This window comes from Oncorhynchus masou, chromosome 22 (assembly GCF_036934945.1).
Source record: "Oncorhynchus masou masou isolate Uvic2021 chromosome 22, UVic_Omas_1.1, whole genome shotgun sequence".
NCBI classification, from domain to species: domain Eukaryota; kingdom Metazoa; phylum Chordata; class Actinopteri; order Salmoniformes; family Salmonidae; genus Oncorhynchus; species Oncorhynchus masou.
In genome coordinates this window covers 19,193,969-19,217,625 of record NC_088233.1, presented here as the reverse complement: position 1 = coordinate 19,217,625, position 23,657 = coordinate 19,193,969, and the positions used below count along the sequence as shown (strand labels likewise).

The window sequence follows — 23,657 nt, the reverse complement described above, 5'->3', positions numbered from 1 at the left end:
TAGACCGTTTCGTTCAAAATATAAATAAAAGGGGTGCGTGCGGTCAAAAAGTGATTGCAATCAAATGGAACGACCCTTCTATCAGATCCAATTTACATAATGAGAAAATATGGTGCATTTACAGAGGCAGCAATTATTACCTCGTCTTTTGACCAATCAGATAATATCTCTTGCCCATAATTGGGCAAAAGATGAGAATTGGGCTGCCTGTCTAAACACAGCATATTTAGACTACATTTCACTTACACTAGGTTCACTTAGGATTGCCAGAGTTTTAAATGAGTCCCGGGTTTATTAAATGCTGGGTGGATTAGAGGACAGGTGTCAAGCAGCCTCTCAGCACAGGGGCACTTCACAATTGTGAGCCCAATCTACACTGAACAAAAATATTTTAAAAAACGCAACAATTTCAAAGATTTTACTGAGTTACAGTTCATATAAGGAAATCAGTCAATTTAAATAAATTCATTAGACCCTAATCTATGGATTTCACGACTGGGAATATCGACATGCATCCAATGGTCCCAGTCACATAGGGCGACGCACAATTGGCCCACTGTCGGCCGGGTTTGGCCGGGGTAGGCATTCATTGTCAATAAGAATTGTCTTAACGGACTTGCCTAGTTAAATTTTAAAAAGGTAAAAAACAAATACGATTGCAAAAACATTTTCAAAGTAGGGCCGTGGATCAGAAACCCAGTCAGTATCTGGTGTGACCACCATTTGCCTCATGCAGCGCAACATCTCCTTCACATAGAGTTGATCAGGCTGTGGATTGTGGCCTGTGGAATGTTGTCCCACTCCTCTTCAATGGCTGCGTGAAGTTGCTGGATATTGGCAGGAACTGGAACACGCTGTTGAACACGTTGATCCAGAGCATCCCAAACATGCTCAATGGGTGACATGTCTGGAAGAACTGGGGCATTTTCAGCTTCCAGCAATTGTGTACAGATCCTTGCAACATGCGGCCATGCATTATCATGCTGAAACATGACGTGATGGGCAGTGGATGAATGGCACGACAATGGGCCTCAGGATCTCGTCATGGTATCTCTGTGCAGTCAAATTGCCATCGATAAAATGCAATGGTGTTCGTTGTCCATAGCTTATGCCTGCCCATACCATAACCCCACCGCGGGGCACTCTGTTCACAAAGTTGATATCAGCAAACCACTCACCCACATGATGTGTCCCCAGCACAAGGTGCACCTGTCTAATGATCTTGCGGTTTAATCAGCTTCTTAATATGCCACACCTGTCAGGTGGATGGATTATCTTGGCAAAGGAGAAAATGCTCACTAACAGGGATGTAAACTAATTTGAGCACAATATTTGAGAGAAATAACCTATTTGTGCCAACCTTTTTTCTGTGATCTTTTATTTCAGCTCATGAAACATGGGACCAACACTTTACATGTTGCGTTTATATTTTTGTTCAGTGTAGAATGGTGATAAACCAAGCAACTTTACAACAATTCTTTACCTACAAGAACATTCACGTTAACATATTATGCACTTAGGTTTTATCGTTATGTTCTAGTTTATCAAAATTCATTACCAAAAAAGACAAAATGCCCTTATAGCCAACCATGTACAGTGGATATCTGGCGCCCTACTCTGGCTATACTGTGTACAGCAGCCAACAGGTCAAGGCTGAAACATTTATATGCTTGAACTTCGTATGAGAAATGAATTAGTGGTTCATTCTTGGTCCGTCCCCTGTCCTATCCTACCAATATGTACCACCCATCCCCTTGTCCAGTGTCCACTCACCCATCCTCCCTGCTGGATGATGTAGTCTGCCTCAGCCTCCTCCAGGAAACGGACCCCCAGGGGTAGCAGGTGGGCCAGGATCTGTCCTTCTCCCTGGAGGGCCTGCAGCAGCACCAATGGCACCAGCACCTGGGGACAAGGGAAGGCAGTGTCCTGTTCAAGACACTGTCCAAAAGCAACCAGGATAGGTAGCCGCAAAGGTTTCCCGAGTGGCACAGCGGCACTGCATCTCAGTGCAAGAGGCATCACTATAATCCATGGTTCGAATCCAGGCTGTATCACATCCGGCCGTGATTGGGAGTCCCATAGTGCGGCGCACAATTGGCCCAGTGTCGTCCGGGTTTGCCCGAGGTAGACCGTCATTGTAAATAAGAATTTGTTCTTAACTGACTTTCCTGGTCAAATAAAATATATATATATTTTTTTTAAACAAACAGGCAAAGGGGATCTTCCACCATAACGTTTACACCTATCAGATTCTTCAGATCGGCAAATTGCATAGGCCAAATAGCTAGGGGGAAAATCGTATGAGTTGTTTCTGAGCTAGACCTCATAGGTTGTTAGTCAGAGTCAGTAACTGCAGGTGAACAGTAGAGAGATCCCTCACCTTGCTCCAGCCACTCTGCGTGTGGCAGGAGATGTCTTGTGCCGCTTCTCTGAAATGCTCGTAGTCCAGCGGGCTGTCAAACAAACACACAGGGGCTCAGGCTGGAAACATAACAGGGTTGGTTTATACAAGTTCACAACCTGCACGCACACAGAAACACCCCTCAGTGATCATTCACCAGTGACCTTGAAAGTAATTTGAGAAATTGAAATGCATGTGCCATTGAGAGCTGGTTTATAAATAAGACTAACCTAGATTAGACACACACCTAGCCTACGTGATATATGAGTAACGTCCTTGCATTTCTGTAACATGAGAAAATGAATAGTAGCCTAGCCTATCTAATGGTTGTGTGCCATTGACTAAACCTATGTTAGGGATTCTTGGAATCGAATGTCATCATTAAAAAAGATTGAAAATAAACCTCGGAGTAGTCATGCAATACAACCTTTCATAAGGTCTGTGTGCTGTTCTGAACTTGCTACACAGGAACATTTTCCCTACGGCGGTATGAAAGACAATCAACCTTGAGTTTGACTTCAGGCCTACAGTACAGGTGAGCCACCCAGGACCTGCTGAGTAGACTGCATTTCAAGGACTGAAACATATACCCTTTCACAACTCAGACATACACCGAGTTTACTCATTTGTTCTCTTTTTAAAAGGGTGAATAGTGAACAACACTACAACTGGCTGCTCATTGACTGACACACACAATATTAGGCTGGGTGTACACTGCTTAACAGATACTCACACACTGAGGAGTGTGTGTACAGTAGAGGCCAGGTGTGTGTCCAGGTCTCTGGCCACCCGGTCACCCAGAACAGCCAGGCAGTCCTCGATGGAGCTCTCTGGATTGGCTGGGCTAAACACTGGAGACGTATGGCAGTCGAAGCCTGTACTGGAGAAGGCTGCACACAAACACACGTATTTATTTGACAGTCCCAGACCCAGTTGTATAAGAACAGAGACCCAACTATTAGCATGGTCAGACTTGTCGGTGTTGTGATGGTATACAATATATGGTATCTGTGTTTTTATTTTATTTTTATTTATTGCCGAAAAACCCGTATACATACAAGAAGTATACAAACAGACTATATGGTATATGTGTTTGTGCTTCCTCTTACAGTCTGAGACCTCATCTTCCAGTTGCTTCAGCTCGTCCTCTATCTGGGCCTTCATTACTCTGTTCCTCTCTCTGTCCACAGCATAATGGCCATCTCCTGGAAGGGAACACAACATCCCATGACGCTCAGCTAACAGTCACACATGACATATTTAGAATCAATGACAATGTTTATGTGGCTTTACAACTTTGAAGTGGATCAATTAGTGATGCACACAAGCATGAATAGCCTACACATTCTAAAGGGCTAGGTCATGACGACGACGTGTGTAACCCACAAGGCAAACTGGGGCGGCATAATTGTTGTGTTTTAAACCCTTAATTGATCGACACATTAGAACCAAGCCTCTTTAGCTCTAAGCTTCTTGACCAAAACAGAATAGCTTCAACTTGGCAACCAGACAAGGCATTTCCCCTGAAGTAATCTCTAGGGACTCAGTCTAGTAATTCTCTGATCAGTACTAAATGAGAAGTAAAATCAACAGTTACACTATAAACCACATTGGCAAATGTATTTCTAAATCAATTCTCCCAAAAGTGTCTTTACCTCTGATGTAACTGACTGTATGATGTCATAACTACAGGTCACAAATTTACACATACTGTATGTAAAGGTTTACAGGGAGGTTAGGTTAAGAAGGTAACAAAAAAAATAACATTGCGTAAAGTGTGTAGCAGCCTTTACAAGTCAAAGCAGCAGTAATGCACCCCAACTCCCGAGTGTAGGCCCCTCTTAATTTGCATTTACCCGGCATTCAGAAGGTATTAGACCCCTTGACTACCTCCACATTGTTACTTTACAGCCTTATTCTAAAATGGATTAAATATTACACACTATAAAATGTTTTAAGCTGTGTGCTTAGGGTTGTTGTCCTGTTGGAAGGTGAAGCAGTGCCCAAGTCTGAGATCCTGATTGCTCTGGAGCAATTTGTTTTATATCAAGGATCTCTTTCCCTTGATCCTGACTAGTCTCCCAGTCCCTGCCACTGAAAAACGTTCCCACAGCATGATGCTGCCACCACAATGCATAACCGTAGGGATGGTGCCAGATTTCCTCCAGACGTGACGCTTGGCATTCAGGCCAAAGAGTTCAATCTTGGTTTCATCAGACCAGAAAACTGTGTTTGCCATGGTCCAAGAGTACTTTAGGTGACTTTTGGCAAACTACAAGCGGGCTGTCATGTGCCTTTTACTGAGGAGTGGCTTCCGTCTGGCTACTCTACCATAAAGGCCTGATTGGTGGAGTGCTATAGAGATGGTTGTCCTTCTGGAAGGGTCTCCCATCTCCACAGAGAAACTCTGGAGCTCTATCAGAGTGGCCATTGGGTTCTTGATCACCTCCCTGACCATGGCCCTTCTCCCTCGATTGCTCAGTTTGCCCAGGCGGCCAGCTCTAGGAAGAGTCTTGGTGGTTCCAAACTTCTTCCATTTAAAATGATGGAGGCCACTGTGTTCATGGGGGACCTTCAATGCTGCCGATATTTTTTGGTACCCTTCCCCAGATCTGTGCCTCGGCACAATTCCTGTCTCAGAGCTCTACGGACAATTCCTTCAACCTCATGGCTTGGTTTTTGTTCTGACATGCACGGTCAACTGTGGGACCTTATATAGACAGTTATGTGCCTTCCAAATCATGTTCAAACAATTGAATTTGCCACAGGTGGACTCCAAGTTGAAGAAACATCTCAAGGATGATCAATGGACAGCATGCACCTGAGCTCAATTTTGAGCCTCATAGCAAAGGGTCTGAATATTTATGTCAATAAGGTATTTCAGTTTTTTTTATATACACATTTGCAAACATTTCTAAAAACCTGTTCATGCTTTGTTGTTATGGGGTAATGTGTGTCGATTGATGAGGGGGAAACTATATCTAATCAATTTTTGAATAAGGCTGTAACATAACAAAATGTGGAAAAAGTCAAAGGGTCTGAATACTTTCCCAAAGCACTGTAACCTTTAGTTAACTAGGCAAGTCAATTAAGATACAATTCTTATTTACAAAGACGGCCTACCAAGAGGCAATATGCCTTCTGCTGGAACGGGGGTTAGGATAATAATAATTATTTTTTTGAATAGGAAAAAACACAAATCACAACAACAGGGTCACGAACACTACATAAAGAGAGACCAAAGACAACAACACAGCATGGTAGCAATACAATATGGCAGCAGCACAGCATGGTAGCAGCACAAACAAAGTGTCAATAAAACTGTCCAGTTTTTTTTTGCAGCTCGTTCCAGTAGCTAACTGCAGCGAACTGAAAAGAGGAGTGACCCAGGGATGTGTTTGCTTTGGGGATCTTTAACAGAATGTGACTGGCAGAACGGGTGTTGTATGTGGAGGATAAGGGCTGCAGTAGGTATCTCAGATAGGGGGGAGTGTGGCTTAAGACCTCTTGAAACTCCCCATCCCGGATCCGGGATTGTGACTAAGCCTCAGGCTCATTAGCATAACGCAACGTTAACGATTTCTGAAAATCGCAAATAAAATTAAAATAATGCGTTTGCTCTCAAGCTTAGCCTTTTCTTAACAACACTGTCATCTCAGATTTTCAAAATATGCTTTTGAACCATAGAAATTGACTAATTTGTGTAAGAGTATGCAAAGCTAGCATAGCATTTTGTGTAGCATGTAGCACGCAACATTTTCACAAAAGCCAGATAACCAAATAAATAAAATCATTTACCTTTGAAGAGCTTCTGATGTTTTCAATGAGGAGACTCCCAGCCACATACCAAATGCGCAGTGTTTCCTGAAAGCGTCTGTGTGTAGGAGAAATCGTTCCGTTTTCTACATTGCGCCTGGCTACCGAAACGAACCGAAAATGCAGTCACCTACAACGTGAAACTTTTTCCGGATTAACTACATAATATCGACCGAAACATGGCAAACGTTGTTTGGAATCAATCCTCAAGGTGTTTTTTCACATATCTCTTCATTGACATGCAGTTCGTGGAAGCTTGCTTCTCTCTCTGTGCCCCATGGAAAAATACTGGCAGGTGACTTTTGCGCACCAATTTCGGCGCAGGACACCGGGCGGACACGTGGTAAATGTGGTCTCTTATGGTCAATCTTCCAACGATCTGCCTACAAATACGTCACAATGCTGCAGACACCTTGGGGAAACGACAGAAAGGGCAGACTAATTCCTCTTGCGTTCACAGCCATATAAGGAGATCATGAAAGACAGAGCCTCAAAAATCCTTGTCATTTCCTGGATGCCAAGTCATCTTGGTTTTGCCTGAAGCTCACGTTAAAGGGCACGCACAGAGAAGATATTTGTATTTCTGGACACGTCAGAGTGTTTTCTTTCGAACAGTAGCAATTATATGCATAGTCGAGCATCTTTTTGTGACAAAATATCTTGTTTAAAACGGGAACGTTTTTCTTCCAAAAATGAAATAGCGCCACCATAAGTGTAAGAGGTTAAGAGCATTTTTATAAATAAACATCAAGCAAGGGGGGCTAGAACCGGGTTTTCAGAAAAGGCCAGTTTACAGAGGAGTAGAGTGCAGTGATGTGTCCTATAAGGAGCATTGGTGGAAAATGATGGCCGAATGGTAAAGAACATCTAGCCCCTCGACAGCACCCTTACCTGCTATCTAAAAATTACATTGAGCATGGTCATCTAAATCAGGGTTACTTTGGAAGCTGGGGTGAAATATGAGCAATTATGATAGAGGAAACCAAGTCTAGATTTAACCCTCTCGGGTATGAACATTCAATAGTCACCGTTTACCAAACAGAGCAATCGTGGATGGATGTTGTGGATCCATCCATCAGAGCTGGCTATAGGCAACTAGCTATAGGCAACTAGATTCAGCCGCAGGACATTTTTTGGGGGAGCTGATGGTTGGGGGGGCCAGAACATAATCATAATAATTTGTACACTGCAAACTGACCACAACTAAGCCCATACCCCGGTTACATTGAGACAATATCACATCTCTTTTTGTATTCAAGCAAATACCTGGGAACAGATTTTCTAAATTAAACACACTTGCTGAATTCCAGGTGATTTGACTTTACAAAAAAATATAAAACTTGTTGCCGACCCTTGCCATAGGAGATAAACAGCACTGAGCTGTATACACAATGTACACATGCTCCACGCTCTATTTACAAGCTGACCTCCTAGTCCTTCTCTCTCTAGCAATACAGGCCCACCACTCACAGGAATTATTCACAACATCCATTGCATGCTGCGCAGGGGCAGGCAGAGAGACCCACATGAGGGGGCTCGGTTTTTCTGATGACTGATGTTTTTCTGATGACTGCCTTGCCTGGTTCACCAACTACTTTGCAGACAGAGTTCAGACAGAGTAGTGTGTCAAATCGGAGGGCATGCTGTCCGGTCCTCTGTCAGTCTCTATGGGGGTGCCACATGGTTCAATTCTCGGGCCGACTCTTCTCTGTATATATCAATGATGCCGCTCTTGCTGCGGGCGATTCCCTGATCCACCTCTACGCAGACAACACCATTCTATATACTTCCGGCCCTATATACCTTGAATATGTGGACATCTATAAGTACCTAGGTGTCTGGCTAGACTGTAAACTCTCCTTCCAGACTCATATCAAACATCTCCAATCGAAAATCAAATCTAGAGTTAGCTTTCTATTCCGCAACAAAGCCTCCTTCACTCACGCCGCCAAACTTACCCTAGTAAAACTGACTATCCTACCGATCCTCGACTTCGGCGATGTCATCTACAAAATAGCTTCCAACACTCTACTCAGCAAACTGGATGCAGTTTATCACAGTGCCATCCGTTTTGTTACTAAAGCACCTTATACCACCCACCACTGCGACCTGTAGGCTCTAGTCGGCTGGCCCTCGCTACATATTTGTCGCCAGACCCACTGGTTCCAGGTCATCTACAAGTCCATGCTAGGTAAAGCTCCGCCTTATCTAAGTTCACTGGTCACGATGGCAACACCCACCCGTAGCACGCGCTCCAGCAGGTGTATCTCACTGATCATCCCTAAAGCCAACACCTCATTTGGCCGCCTTTCGTTCCAGTTCTCTGTTGCCTGTGACTGGAACGAATTGCAAAAATCGCTGAAGTTGGAGACTTTTATCTCCCTCACCAACTTCAAGCATCTGCTATCTGAGCAGCTAACCGATCGCTGCAGCTGTACATAGTCTTATCGGTAAATAGCCCACCCAATTTTACCTACCTCATCCCCATACTGTTTTTATTTATTTACTTTTCTGCTCTTTTGCACACCAATATCATGTACATGTACATCTGATCATTTATCACTCCAGTGTTAATCTGCAAAATTGTAATTATTTGCCTACCTCCTCATGCCTTTTGCACACAGACTATTTTTTTCTACTGTTATTGACTTGTTTACTCCATGTGTAACTCTGTGTTGTCTGTTGTCAAATCAAATCAAATGCTTGTGCTTCTAGTTCCGACAATGCAGTAATAACCAACAAGTAATCTAACTAACAATTCCTAAACTACTGTCTTATACACAGTGTAAGGGGATAAAGAATATGTACATAAGGATATATGAATGAGTGATGGTACAGAGCAGCATAGGCAAGATACAGTAGATGGTATCGAGTACAGTATATACATATGAGATGAGTATGTAAACAAAGTGGCATAGTTAAAGTGTCTAGTGATACATGTATTACATAAGGATGCAGTCGATGATATAGAGTACAGTATATACGTATGCATATGAGATGAATAATGTAGGGTAAGTAACATTATATAAGGTAGCATTGTTTAAAGTGGCTAGTGATATATTTACATCATTTCCCATCGATACACACTGCTATGCTTTATCTTGGCCAAGTCGCAGTTGCAAATGAGAACTTGTTCTCAACGAGCCTACCTGGTTAAATAAAGGTGAAAAAAAATATTACAAAAATAGATCCTTCCCTCCCTGTACCCCTCCACATCTCTCAGACCTCTTACTGGTTAAAACAGAATGCAGCCATTTAGCCAGTGAGCACCGTGGGAGGGGGCGAGTGTGATGCAGAGAGATTTCATTGGGTCGATGCTCTGTCAGTTCACACTGCCTCCACTGGTCAACTCCACTATGCTTCTAACATGCCGTATATTTGACTGGGCCCAAGGCTAGCCTCCTACTGCTCTCCTTTGTTTGGAAGCAAGCAGCACAGCTAAAACAAGGCATCTGAGATCACATAGAATTAATACACACAAGGGCATAGCACAAAAACTGGGGGCACTCAAATCCTGAGTGTACTACTTATTTCTAGGAAGGGGGGGAACAGAGGGAGGGACTAATCTGTACCCAGGTAACGCCTGGTACAACAGCCAATTTCCACACATCAATCGCCTCACCGATAGACCCTCTCCTGGTCGTTCACACATTAACTCACTCAGTGAGACACAGTGAGGCTCAGTGTTAGTTTTCCAAGCCAGGCTAGGTGCTGGTTCAGCAGGCTGTCCAGCCTGCCTGCGCCTGTCTTTGCTCTGGCCCAGTAACGTGTGAGTAATCCTACAGTGATTGCACACGACAGGCTGTCAGAACGAGGAGTGGGCCAAGCGGAAAGCAGGGATCAGGAATTTGTCTTTTCTAGGGCTGTGACGATACCAGCGCCACAATATTTCAATATTTTTTCCATGGTAAAAATTAAAACATGAAGCAGATCAAACTATTTAGTCCTTTAAAAACCTGCTGTATGGAAAATATCAAATAAAATTTGTCACATACACATGGTTAGCAGATGTTAATGCGAGTGTAGCGAAATGCTTGTGCTATAGCTTGGAAAATAAATACATGTGACAACATGATGTTCATTTCCAACATTAGGGTTGTCTTCCTAATGAAGTTAAAGCATTTTCCTGCTTTGTATCTTTGCCATAATACTAACGAGTTTTGTGATACTGGTCTCTACTCCCTTCACTCATCCCTTCATCCATTCCGGACCTACCCGATGGCAAAACAGTCTTGCTCTTCCTGTCTGAAAGCCAAAAGGCATTTGCCTTTCAAAAGCGGACAGTCAAACTCATTCATATTCCATGGAAATCACATGGGACACATGACAGACCTTGGAGAACCCCGGACTACTGCTCATGCAAGACGGTCTTGACCTCTAGTTAAGAGAGCAGGTCAGGCCATGCTAACATGAACTAGCTGGACTCCCTGGCATGGTGAGACACTGATTACCCTAAACCAATATAGGCTAGTGAATGGAGTCGTCCGGGTTAGGGTTGCCAAGGTTGCCACACACTCTCATAATTCGCTGCTTCAACTTAAGTAGCCTACTTCTCTTCTAGTTGGGCGTTTGAGATCAAGTGTGCCTAGTATGTGTGGTCTCATTGAAAGAGAGTAGGCTGCCTATGCATGGGCAGAGAATCACTGGCAGTTATCTTTCCAAGGAAATGGACTTCCTAAATAGGATATAGTTTACTACATTGCCTTGAAATAAATATTGACCACCCATATTTGTATCGGTCAGAAAATCATCCCAGTCCTAAAAAGGTAGGCTATAAAAATAGCTAAAGAGAAAGTCTCTCCAACTCTGCTCTCTTCCACTACATTTTGGCTGATATAGCCCGTTAATACCACGTGAGCATCTCTGGCAATGTAACCTAGGCTATTTCTTAGGTTATTTTTGCGCATTTTGATATTGCCTATAGGGAGCAAAATTGCTGGAACCATGGCTGGCAAGTGAGCTGCATCACATACTCTTAAAATAACATTGCGTGACTGCGATTGGGTTCGGGACCAGTTCTTGCGGTAGTTGGACAGAAAGCCAGCGGGTGTGGCATGTAAAGCTGAAGAAATCAGTCCACCGCAGACCTCTACTTGGAGGTGGTGCCAGTACAAGCTGCCCATACATTCTTTGATTGACACGTGGTTCTGACCATTTGTGTGAGAGCTTCCAGAATTAGGAAAAGAAAATACAAACAGTGCACTCGCTCAACCCAGGAACAACACAAAACAGCCTCTGGACTGCACTAAACCTACTGGGCAGGTTTTCATGCCTGGGACAAATACACTGCTCAAAAAAATAAAGGGAACACTTAAACAACACAATATAACTCCAAGTCTATCACACTTCTGTGAAATCAAACTGTCCACTTAGGAAGCAACACTGATTGACAATAAATTTCACATGCTGTTGTGCAAATGGAATAGACAACAGGTGGAAATTATAGGCAATTAGCAAGAGATCCCCAATAAAGGAGTGGTTCTGCAGGTGGTGACCACAGACCACTTCTCAGTTCCTATGCTTCCTGGCTGATGTTTTGGTCACTTTTGAATGCTAGCGGTGCTTTCACTCTAGTGGTAGCATGAGACGGTGTCTACAACCCACACAAGTGGCTCAGGTAGTGCAGCTCATCCAGGATGGAACATCAATGTGAGCTGTGGCAAGAAGGTTTGCTGTGTCTGTCAGCGTAGTGTCCAGAGCATGGAGGCGCTACCAGGAGACAGGCCAGTACATCAGGAGACGTGGAAGAGGCCGTAGGAGGGCAACAACCCAGCAGCAGGACCGCTACCTCCGCCTTTATGCAAGGAGGAGCAGGAGGAGCACTGCCAGAGCCCTGCAAAATGACCTCCAGCAGGCCACAAATGTGCATGTGTCTGCTCAAACGGTCAGAAACAGACTCCATGAGGGTGGTATGAGGGCCCGACGTGCAGGACGTTTGGCATTTTCCAGAGAACACCAAGATTGGCAAATTCGCCACTGGTGCCCTGTGCTCTTCACAGATGAAAGCAGGTTCACACTGTGCACATGTGACAGACGTGACAGAGTCTGGAGATGCCGTGGAGAACGTTCTGCTGCCTGCAACATCCTCCAGCATGACCGGTTTGGCAGTGGGTCAGTCATGGTGTGGGGTGGCATTTCTTTGGGGGGCCGCACAGCTCTCCATGTGCTCGCCAGAGGTAGCCTGACTACCATTAGGTACCGAGATGAGATACCAGACCCCTTGTGAGACGATATGCTGGTGCGGTTGGCCCTGGGTTCCTCCTAATGCAAGACAATGCTAGACCTCATGTGGCTGGAGTGTGTCAGCAGTTCGTGCAAGAGGAAGGCATTGATGCTATGGACTGGCCCACCCGTTCCCCAGACCTGAATCCAATTGAGCACATCTGGGACATCATGTCTCGCTCCATCCACCAACGCCACGTTGCACCACAGACTGTCCAGGAGTTGGCGGATGCTTTAGTCCAGGTCTGGGAGGAGATCCCTCAGGAGACCATCCGCTCCTCATCAGGAGCATGCCCAGGCCCTGTAGGGAGGTCATACAGGCACGTGGAGGCCACACACACACTACTGAGCCTCATTTTGACATGTTTTAAGGACATTACATCAAAGTTGTATCAGCCTGTAGTGTGGTGGACTCCAAATCCAGACCTCCGTGGGTTGATAAATTTGATTTCCATTGATAATTTGTGTGATTTTGTTGTCAGCACATTCAACTATGTAAAGAAAAAATTATTTAATAAGAATATTTCATTCATTTGGATCTAGGATGTGTTATTTTAGTGATCCCTTTATTCTTTTGAGCAGTGTAGTAATCACAGCATAGTTCTATTGAGAGACGATGAAAGGGAGGATGGGCACCGGCAGGCAATCTGCCTAGACGCTGTCTGCACCCCAATTCTTTACCCTTCACCAGAAGTGTGCACCGGTACACTCTCGCATGGATTTAACTCTGTCCAGGCAATGGTTAAACCACGGTGAGGAGTGTGCAGTGCTAGTGCTGACTTGGAGGAAGATGGAGAGGAGAGAGCGGCCACTTCCCTTTCCTGATTCTCCACCCTCATCCATCTCCATTTCGTGTGAGTTAAGGGGCTGCAGTTTCCCTTACCTCCGCCAGCGGTGGCCTGCAGCCGGGAGGGGGGCAGGAGTCCCAGGTAGTTGAGGACGATGTACTTGGTCTCGTAGTGGAAACCGTCAGGCACAGAGGTGGAGGAAGAGCCCGAGGCAGCCATTGAAGAGATGCAGCGTCAGACTCTCAGGCACATGCAGTCAAATATGGAAAATGTTCAAACTCCTGAAAGTATAAAGGAAAGCACACTGGTTACTACAGTTATCAAAGTACCTAGTAAGAGCATTGATGTGTGTACAGTGAGAAACAAAGTGTGAAATGTATGCTGAATACAAGCCGTACACACATTTATGCCGTTTATGAACAGCACAGTCTGGCCACATTATCTCATCATTCCATTCATATCATGGCACAATAGCAATGTTGCACTGCAACTGCAAACTCTGTGGCAGCTGTTTCCATGAGTGATATCATAGCCAGCTACATTTTCAGTAAAGCATTTTTTGTAATCTTTATTTAACTAGGCAAGTCAGTTAAGAACAAATTCTTATTTTCAATGACGGCCTAGGAACAGTGGGTTAACTGCCTGTTCAGGGGCAGAACGACAGACTTGTACCTTGTCAGCTTGGGGGTTTGAACTTGCAACCTTCCGGTTACTAGTCCAACGCTCTAACCACTAGGCTACCCTGCCTCCCCAGGCAATGGTTAAACCATGGTGAGGAGTGTGCAGTGCTAGAGCTGACTTGGATGAGGGTGGAGAATCAGGAAAGGGAAGTGGACGCTCTCTCCTCTCCATCTTCCTCCATCTCCATTTCGTGTGAGTTAAGGGGCTGCAGTTTCCCTTACCTCTGCCATTTGAATAGAAAGCCATGTGCTAGTGGAAGGAGCAAGCCCCTTTTCACACAGGGTTGCCATGTTCACGGTTTTCCAGAAAAATTGGGCTACTTTTAAAATATTTTGAGTTGCGGGGTTTTTGGGCTACTTCTAAGTTGCACTGCGGCCACCATGCCTTTTCTCTTAAAAAAAAAACATGTATTTCACTATGACCTGCTGCTGACTATCAGGAAATGAGGCGGGCTTGTTGCTGAGTGAATGAGTGGTGGGAAGGGCCAGAGGGAGTGTGTGTGTGTGTGTGTGTGTGTGTGTGTGTGTGTGTGTGTGAGTGTGTGTGTGTGTGTGTGTGTGTGTGTGTGTGTGTGTATGGAGAAAGCACTGCCACATGCAGTTTAGTCCACTATTGGCTGAGTCAAGTGAGTGATGAGACAGAGCAGCACACATGCACATTGTGACATCTTTTTACCAGTTGAAGTAAGGCTATTTAAATTGTCATTATGCAAGAGTGGAAATTTGAAATGGAAGTTATGGAACTCCCTCGGATGCTTCTGTTATGGGGGAGAAGTACTCAATGAAACTGACAAAATGTGGAGAATGATACATTTGCATCTATTGGTCATCAAGTAGCCTATTAATGTATATGCCATTGTAGGCTACCATTTGTTACAATTAATATGTTGAAATGACTATCACTGGAGTCATTTCAAATAAATTTGTGCCACTTGTGTAGCCTACCTGGAGCTGGCAAACATATTTAATAAATAGCCTATAACTTCAGTGTAGTGTTGTTGCAGCCTTGTATTATTATGCAATTATTAAATGGCCATGTTTAGTTAATTAAATTTGAAGTTATCAAAGCTCTATAGCAATTGCCGATCAGTTGTTAGAACGCATTATATTGATGGTAACCGTCAGTCACATTAGGCTCCAGGTAAAAGAAAGTCTGTTGTTGACAAGCATATTCAGTTAATAAAAATATGATTAATAAAATCATCCTCAGTAGCCTACTCCAGCAGGCTATGGGGAAACACAAGCACTTCTTACCTCGAAATCGCCAAACTATTCATGATGAATAAATTAGTCTTAATTTGAACTAAGCAAGTTGCTAAATTGTTCAATTTACATCTTGCCCACATTTAGCCTAGGCTACTGTAGACTATCTGAAATAAGATGTAGGCCTATCAGGGGCTATTGACTACCTGCATCTAGTGCCTTCGGAAAGTATTCAGACTCGAGGTCGACCGATTATGATTTTTCAACTCCGATACTGATTATTGGAGGACCAAAACAAGCCGATACCGATTACATAAATAAATGTTTTTTTTTTAAAGTTATATATATAAAATGACAAATACAACAATACGGAATGAACAATGAACACTTATTTTAAACTTAATATGATACAGAACTAAAATCTATTTAGTCTCAAATAAATAATGAAACATGTTCAATTTGATTTAAATAATGCAAAAACCGTGTTAGAGAAGAAAGTAAAAGTGCAATATGTGCCATGTAAAAAAGCTAACGTTTAAGTTCCTTGCTCAGAACATGAGAACATATGAAAGCTGGTGGTTCAATATTCCCAGTTCTTCAATATTCCCAGTTAAGAAGTTTTAGGTTGTAGTTATTATAGGAATTATGACGCGTTGACTATTTCTCTCTATACCATTTGTATTTCATATACCTTTGACTATTGGATGTTCTTATAGGCACTTTAGTATTTCCAGCCTAATCTCGGGAGTTGATAGGCTTGAAGTCATAAAAAGCGCTGTGCTTCAAGCATTGCTAAGAGCTGCTGGCAAACACAGTAAAGTGCTGTTTGAATGTATGTTTACGAGCCAGCTGCTGCCTACCACCACTCAGTCAGACTGCTCTATCAAATCATAGACTTAATTATAATAAACAGACAGAAATACGAGCCTTTGATCTTTTATATGGTCAAATCCGGAAAATATAAATTTTGAAAAACAAAACGTTAATTCCTTCATTGAAATACGGAACCGTTCTGTATTTTATCGAATGGGTGGCAACCCTAAGTCTAAATATTGCTGTTACATTGCACAACCTTCAATGTTATGTCATAATTATGTAAAAATCTGGAAAATGAATTAGTTTTTTTTTCGGAAGAAATGGTCTTAACACAGTTCGCAATGAGCCAGGTGGGCCAAACTGTTGAATATACCCTGACTGCTTGCACTGAACGCAAGATAAGTGACACAATTTCCCTAGTTAAAAGAAATTCATGTTAGCGGGCGATATTAACTAAATATGCAGGTTTAAAAAAATATATACTTCTGTGTATTGATTTTAAGAAAGGCATTGAGGTTTATGGTTAGGTACATTTGTGCTTTTTTCACAAATGCGATTCTGTTAAATCATCACCCGTATGGCAAAGTTGAAGTAGGCTGTGATTTGATGATAAATTAGCAGGCACAGCATTGATTATATGCAACTCAGGACAAGCTAGTTAACATAGTAATATCATCAACCATGTGTAGTTAACTAGTGATTATGTGAAGATTGATTGTTTTTTAGAAGATAAGTTTAATGCTAGCTAGCAACTTACCTTGGCTCCTTGCAGCCACAAGGTCCTATTGATGCTGCACTCTCGTAACAGGTGGTTAGCCTGACACGCAGTTTCCTCGTGGATTGCAATGTAATCGGCATCCAAAAAGGACAATTACCGATTGTTATGAAAACTTAAAATTGGCCCTAATTAAAATCGGCCATGCCGATTAAATCGGTCGACCTCTAATTCAGACCCCTTGACTTTTTCCAAATTTCGTTATGTTACAGCCTTATCCTAAAATTGATTAAATATTATTATTTTTCAGCAATCTACACACAATACCACATAATGATGTTAGTTTCTAAATAAAAAAAACATACTAAAAACTAACGGACAACTATGAAAAACTCAAACCAAGTTCATTCACCCAATGGGTCAGACAGCTGAACAGACAAAGACTTGTTCCCACCAGCACAAGTATATATACCCTACTTTAGGTGAAGTCTCCTCCTTTTCCCAAACATTACATCTTTATTGCTAGGCAGGAAATTAAGTGATGTGGGTAATAAACTGTTCCTTCTCCCTTAATGTGACCTGACCTCGGCCCCCATTCCTCACTAATCCACAGCTCTCCTCACTAATCCACAGCTCTCCACCCTTATCAGTGACTGCAACCATGAGATTGCCTTTCCCTTACTCAGTAACATTCCAAGCTTTTGGCTCATAATCAACCTTAATTGACAGATAACTCATACTTGGCTGCCAAATGTATAGGTCTCCCCATAATTGTAAATATTATGAAGAGTGATCATAATCATTATTTTAGCGATTCATCCATGGTACAGATCCTTCCTAATAACAATGCCCCACATCCTGCTGATTTGAGCTGCTGAACTGTATTTGCACTTGACTGTGTTTATTATGGATGAGAAAGTGAACTTGCCATTTCCAAAAAGTTTAATGGGGATGCTGGTTTGCTATCTGTTGCCTAGGACAGGGCTCTCTTCGTGGAGAGCTACCATCCTGAAGGTTTTCACTCCTATAGGAACAGGGTTGAAGAGCCCTAACCTATGACATCAACAGCCAGCCAGGGTTTCATTAAATAAACTATAAGCAATAGGTTTTATTGCACATTTAGGCCTAACTAAAATTATGCATTTGGCGATGTTCAACGAAATTCACTGGCACTATGAAGAATAGATTAGCCATACTCATACTCCTTACGCAATTTGCACACACTATATACAGATTTTTCTATTTTGTTATTGACTGTACTTTTGTTTATCCCACGTGTAACTCTGTGTTGTTGTTTTTTGTCGCACTGCTTTGCTTTATCTTGGCCAGGTCGCAGTTGTAAATGAGAACTTGTTCTCAACTGGCCTACCGGGTTAAATAAAGGTGAAATAAAATTGCCTAATATATAGCCTACTTTTATATAATGTTGGTAAATTTACGAGGTATTACTAGATTACCAAATATAGCCTATACGCACGGTTCTGACTGTCTCTCTGCCTGCAACGATCCTCCCTCGCCTGCTCCATTTTCACTTCGCTATGAAAAACGCTAGTGTGTTTGCTCTTCGGTCTGTACTCACAGACAGCCCTTACTTTAGTGAACCTGCGAGAGACATTGCAAGACAGGAAATTGCGAAATACAGTATTGCGATAGCCTACACATTTTGATTGCCGATTAACGGTTCTGCCTGACTGGTGGCCGACATGCCTACCTATGGCTGGTTGTGCCCCTCCCATCTCTCTCACTGCTGTGAAAGATGCGAGAGTTTGTGTTCTCGAAGTAGACTACGGGAAATTGTTTGCTCCATTGCAAAAATACAGAATCTTAGGAGTTGATTTCGCAACCTTGACACCCAAAAATAGGAGTCCACGTGCAAAGAATCGAGGAATCGATTATTTTGGAGTCGACTCCACATCACTACATCCACTGATGTTAAATGATCTGGCAGGTTTAATAAGGGAAAATTGTATTTTATCTAGCGACATATACAAATGTATTTAAGTAATCGCACAGTTCGCAATAATAATTGATGCTTCTAACGTAGTTAGTTACAAGTTGCTCGATATTCCTTAATTGTTTTGATAACATTATCTCATTAGGGGTGGGGTGTATTGTATACATGTGGCAACTCCTTTCTTGGGCTAGTTCGGGCATTTTGTTCGGGTTTTGAGTTGTCATTGAACTAGACCTGGCAACCCTGCTTTCACCATATTATTACACAACACATCATCGGTATGAACCACGAAGTTGTTGGAGTAATCAACCACCATTTGAGTACTGTAACGTTAGTACTAACAGTGTACTAAACCACACAGGAAAACAGCGTCCGTTCATGATCAATACGCCACTACAACGGGAGAGAAACCCAAGTTCATAACCGTTGAGATCCACATTGTTCAGTGGCATTACGCCATTGTACGCGATGTATTAACGTAGCTAGATCGATGAGATTGTCTAGCGTACACACCCCCTCAACTGTCCCTTTCGCCTCTACGATAAACTTTATAACTAGCTATCCTGCTAACTCGTGCTACTAAATACTGTTAAGATAGTAATATTGGCTCATCCTGAAGATCGATTGTCAAATAGCAGCTAGCTAAGTGTAGGACACATGACGTACCGTTTCCAGAGGCAAATTCGGTCCGGACGACGTTTTGCTGCGTGTTGAGAAGCAACACGTGAAACACACGCTCCCCACACTAAGTACCAGCAGCCGCAAACCAGTTGTCAGCAGGGTACGCCGTGTGTGTTTTATCTCGACCCTTTCCAACCAAAGCCCACAAAACGTGTCCCATGCTTATCTAATGTAGGGACTGGGCAGCCATCATGCGGACGACATGCACCTCAGTTAGGGGAGTTTAAAGGGCATTTTCATTTATTTAGCTAATTAATTAATTGCATAAGCACACACACATCAAGGTGTATAACGAATTGCATGTTGCATTTATATTATGTAATAAATATGAGTATCATGCATTTTGATAACTGCTTGAATTATTTTTTTTATTAATTTCGCAGTTAAAATTAAATTAAATTGTGCAAAACTACTATATATTTAAAAAAAAATACAAATAATGTAGTTTGACAAATACAACATAAAGAACAATAGCAAGATACAGTTAACATCAATGAAACAATGCACGTGCTGCCACCACGCGGAGAAAAAGTTGATTTAAAGACATTATATTGTGGTAATAATGTCTGGAAGAAGCAAGCAATCATAAACTATTATCATCTTAAACTGTGTATACATTAAGAAAACAAGTCAAACATGCTCAAATCGCATGCTTTCAAGGTCACGGGCACATCCATTGACTGTATAGGGCACATCGGACACAAATTGGATGTACACTTATCACATGACGGGAAACACTATTTAAACGCCACTTGGATACCGAAGTGACTTTTACGCAGCAGGTTAGGAGACTGAGGTTAAGGTTATGAAAAGAGGTAGGGTTAGCGAAAATGCCCTTCTAACCTGCTAAGAAAATCACTCTGTATCGAAGTGGCGTGAAGAGTCTGTTCCATTACATGAAAGGTCTGTGCATGCTCATCGTGGTCAGCCCACGGCGCTGCACACATCTGATGTATATTTACATCTGTATACTATGGCTGCGTTTAGACAGCCTGTCCAATTTTTTTTCCACTAATAATTGTCTTTTGTCCAATCAGATCAGCTCTGATGTGAAAATACCCGAAGTGATTGGTCAAAATACCAATTAGTGGGGAAAATATCATAATTGGGCTGCCTGTGTAAACACGGCCTATGTGCTCTGGATTTATGGTTTTCACAAAGTCATAATTATTCTAAAACTAAAACCCGCCTATTTCTACAATTTCTCTTCTTAAAATCGGGGTTTAAAACTAACCCTAACCTTAAATGAAGACCAAAAAGCTCATTTTTGTTTAGAAAAATGTTGACATTATAGCCTATTTTGACTGTAGCTATAGAATCTACTAGAAACTCTGGTTTACTTGTGGCGGCGAGACAACATATTTGAATAACATTTATTTAATGTGATGTAATAAATTATTTTTACAATGTGTGATGTAAAAATAGAAAATACATTTGTTCATGTAACAAAATGTTTGATCATTTTGAGACTACAGAAACAGACCTAAAATGTAGCGTTGACATCCTCGTCATCAAACACAGACACCCGGCTTTGGCAAGCTTTACTATGTGCTGCAGTGTGTGTGAGCGTGCACATTGTTTGTGTTTCAGACTACGTGTGTGCCTTCTTGGAGCAACAGAAGGCTATAGCAGAGAAGTGGACCTCCCCCTCCTCTCTCTCCACAAACTCCTGACAAACACACGCCGCATCCCAGAGAAAGGAGTTGTCCTGGGTGTCTCCATGGTTTACTGGCCCCTCCATCCTAGGATCCAGCTCATAAAGTATTCTGTTCACCTTGACAAAGGTAGTTAAATGGAAGTTGATGTGATCTGCTTCGACCCGGCATTGGCCCTGTGCGGCCACCTCATAATAGGCCTCTCTGGTGGCCTGGTTCATCTCTAGGTGGGCAGCTTTGTTAAGGGGGGTCATCCAATATGTCTCGTCCAACTTCTTCACAGGCGAGTCACCATGGTACTACCATGTGGGTGGAGTTTTTGGCAAATGCGTGCAGCAGAGCTGCCACAGGAGTTGACCACTTTGTTTCTCAGGAAGAAAACAGGCAGACCCCCAAACACCAGCTCTCCTTCCTCTTCCCGGAACAACTCATACTGTTCAGTTAGCAGGAACCGCAGAATGACGGTGCCGCATGGAATCGGTACAGACGACAAATCCTCCTCGTCCATACCTAACATGGCCATGAAACGCCAGCTACCACACACACCCAGCTTAGTAAGCAGTTTGTTGAACATCAAGGGGTTCATCTTCATAGGTTTCCACTACATCGTACTCGACTCGTTTAGGTCCCAACTGTTGGTAAATGTTGCAGCCTGTGAACAGCCCAACTTTGCCCTGAAGTTGATAAATATATTGATAAAAGTCACCTTGTCAGATAGAGATTTACACAGTTATCAAAATGTCACACCAGGGTAAGCCTACACGAAACACAGACCTTATTTTAAGTGTTTCTAAAATCCCCTATGGAAAAAAATGAATGTTAGGAAAATTATTTCCATGTTTGACCTCTACGTTTTATAGGTTATATGACTCATACTGTTGTACTCTATATGGCGACCGGAGTATGGGCAAGTGGGTGTGTCAAAAGGAAAGTAGTGGGCGTGTGGAAAGTAGTGGATGTCGTAGCTGGCACTAAGACCGCAATCAACGAGCTGTATAAAGCCATAAGCAAACAAGAAAATGCTCATCCAGAGGCGGTGCTCCTAGTGGCTGGGGACTTTAATGCAGGGAAACTTAAATACATTTTTACCTCATTTCTACCAGCATGTTACATGTGCAGCAGAGGAAGAAAAAAAAATAGACCATCTTAACTCCACACACAGAGAGACTCATACAAAGCTCTCCCTCGCCCTCATTTTGGCAAATCTGACCATACTTCAATCCTTCTGATTCCTGCTTACAAACAAAAACTAAAGCAGGAAGTACCAGTCACTCGCTCAATATGGAAGTGGTCAGATGATGCAGATGCTAAGCTACAGGACCGTTTTGCTAGCACAGACTGGAATACGTTCCTGGGACTCATCCGATGGCAATGAGGATTATACCACATCAGTTACCGGCTTCATCAATAAGTGCATCGATGACGTTGTCCCCACATTGACCTTACGTACAACCCCAATCAGACGCCATGAATTACAGGCAACATCCGCACTGAGCTAAAGGGTAGAGCTGCCACTTTCAAGGAGCGGGACACTAACCCGGACGCTTATAAGAAATCCTGCTATGCCCTCAGACGAACCATCAAACAGGCAAAGCGTTAATACAGGAGTAAGGGCCTCCCGGGTGGCGCAGTGGTTAAGGGCGCTGTACTGCAGCGCCAGCTGTGCCATCAGAAACTCTGGGTTCGCGCCCAGGCACTGTCATAACCGGCCGCAAGCGGGAGGTCCGTGGGGCAACGCACAATTGGCCTAGCGTCATCCGGGTTAGGGAGGGCTTGGTCGGTAGGGATGTCCTTGTCTCATCGCGAACCAGCGACTTCTGTGGCGGGAAGGGCGCAGTGCACGCTAACCAAGGTTGCCAGGTACACTGTGTTTCCTCTGGCACATTGGTGCGGCTGGCTTCCGGGTTGGATGTGCGCTGTGTTAAGAAGCAGTGCGGCTGGTTGTGTTGTGTTGTGTATCGGAGGACGCATGACTTTCAACCTTCGTCTCTCCCGAGTCCATACGAGTTGTAGCGATGAGACAAGATAGTAGCTACTACAACAATTGGATACCACGAAATTGGGGAGAAAAAGGGGTAAAAATGCAAACTAAGATTGAATCCTACTACACTGGCCACAGCAGGGCTTGCAAACTATTACGGACTACAAAGGGAAGCCCAGCCGAGAGCTAAGGGAAGCCCAGCCGAGAGCTGCCCAGTGGCACAAGCCTACCAGACGAGCTAAATTACTTTGATGTGCACTTCGAGGTATGCAACACTGAATAATGTATGAGAGCACCAGTTGTTCTGGTGTTCAGTGGAGCCGATGTGAATAAGACCTTTAAACATGGTCCCCAATCAGAGACAACGATAAACAGCTGCCGGGCCAGACGGATTACCAGGACATGTACTCAGAGCATGCACTGACCAATTGGCAAGTGTCTTCACTGATATTTTCAACCTGTCCCTGGCAGTCTGTAATACCTACATATTTCATGCAGATCACCATAGTCCCTGTGCCCAAGGTAACCTACCTAATGACTACCGAACTGTAGCACTCACATAGCCATGAAGTGCTTTGAAAGGCTGGTCATGGCTCACAACAACACCATCATCCCAGAAATCCTAGACCCACTCCAATTTGCATACCACCCCAACAGATCCACAGATGACACAATCTCTATTGCACTCAACACTGCCCTTTCCCACATGGACAGAAGGAACACCTAGGTGAGAATGCTGTTTATT

The 23,657-nt window shown here is 43.2% G+C and overlaps 1 protein-coding gene and 1 pseudogene across 4 annotated transcripts in view; both read right to left on the bottom strand.

The window, feature by feature from the left end:
- bcl2l13 (BCL2 like 13) overlaps positions 1 to 19,467 on the bottom strand; it is a 40,720-nt gene extending 21,253 nt beyond the window's left edge. The window contains exons 1-6 of one of the 4 annotated variants that reach the window (XM_064929550.1): positions 19,262 to 19,467; positions 13,323 to 13,508; positions 3,511 to 3,606; positions 3,135 to 3,291; positions 2,381 to 2,453; positions 1,774 to 1,902 (exon numbers count right to left, since the gene is read on the bottom strand). In XM_064929550.1, the coding sequence (XP_064785622.1) occupies positions 1,774 to 1,902; positions 2,381 to 2,453; positions 3,135 to 3,291; positions 3,511 to 3,606; positions 13,323 to 13,446 (579 nt within the window). In that variant the 5' untranslated portion in view covers positions 13,447 to 13,508; positions 19,262 to 19,467. Of the gene's footprint in view, positions 1 to 1,773; positions 1,903 to 2,380; positions 2,454 to 3,134; positions 3,292 to 3,510; positions 3,607 to 13,322; positions 13,509 to 16,683; positions 18,314 to 19,261 lie in introns of those variants that run through there. The other 3 variants (XM_064929551.1, XM_064929553.1, XM_064929552.1) reach the window with 3 other exon arrangements.
- Positions 19,468 to 20,867: 1,400 nt separating this feature from the next.
- On the bottom strand, positions 20,868 to 21,538 carry LOC135508793 (ubiquitin carboxyl-terminal hydrolase isozyme L1-like; annotated as a pseudogene).
- Between the last annotated feature and the right edge of the window lie 2,119 nt (positions 21,539 to 23,657).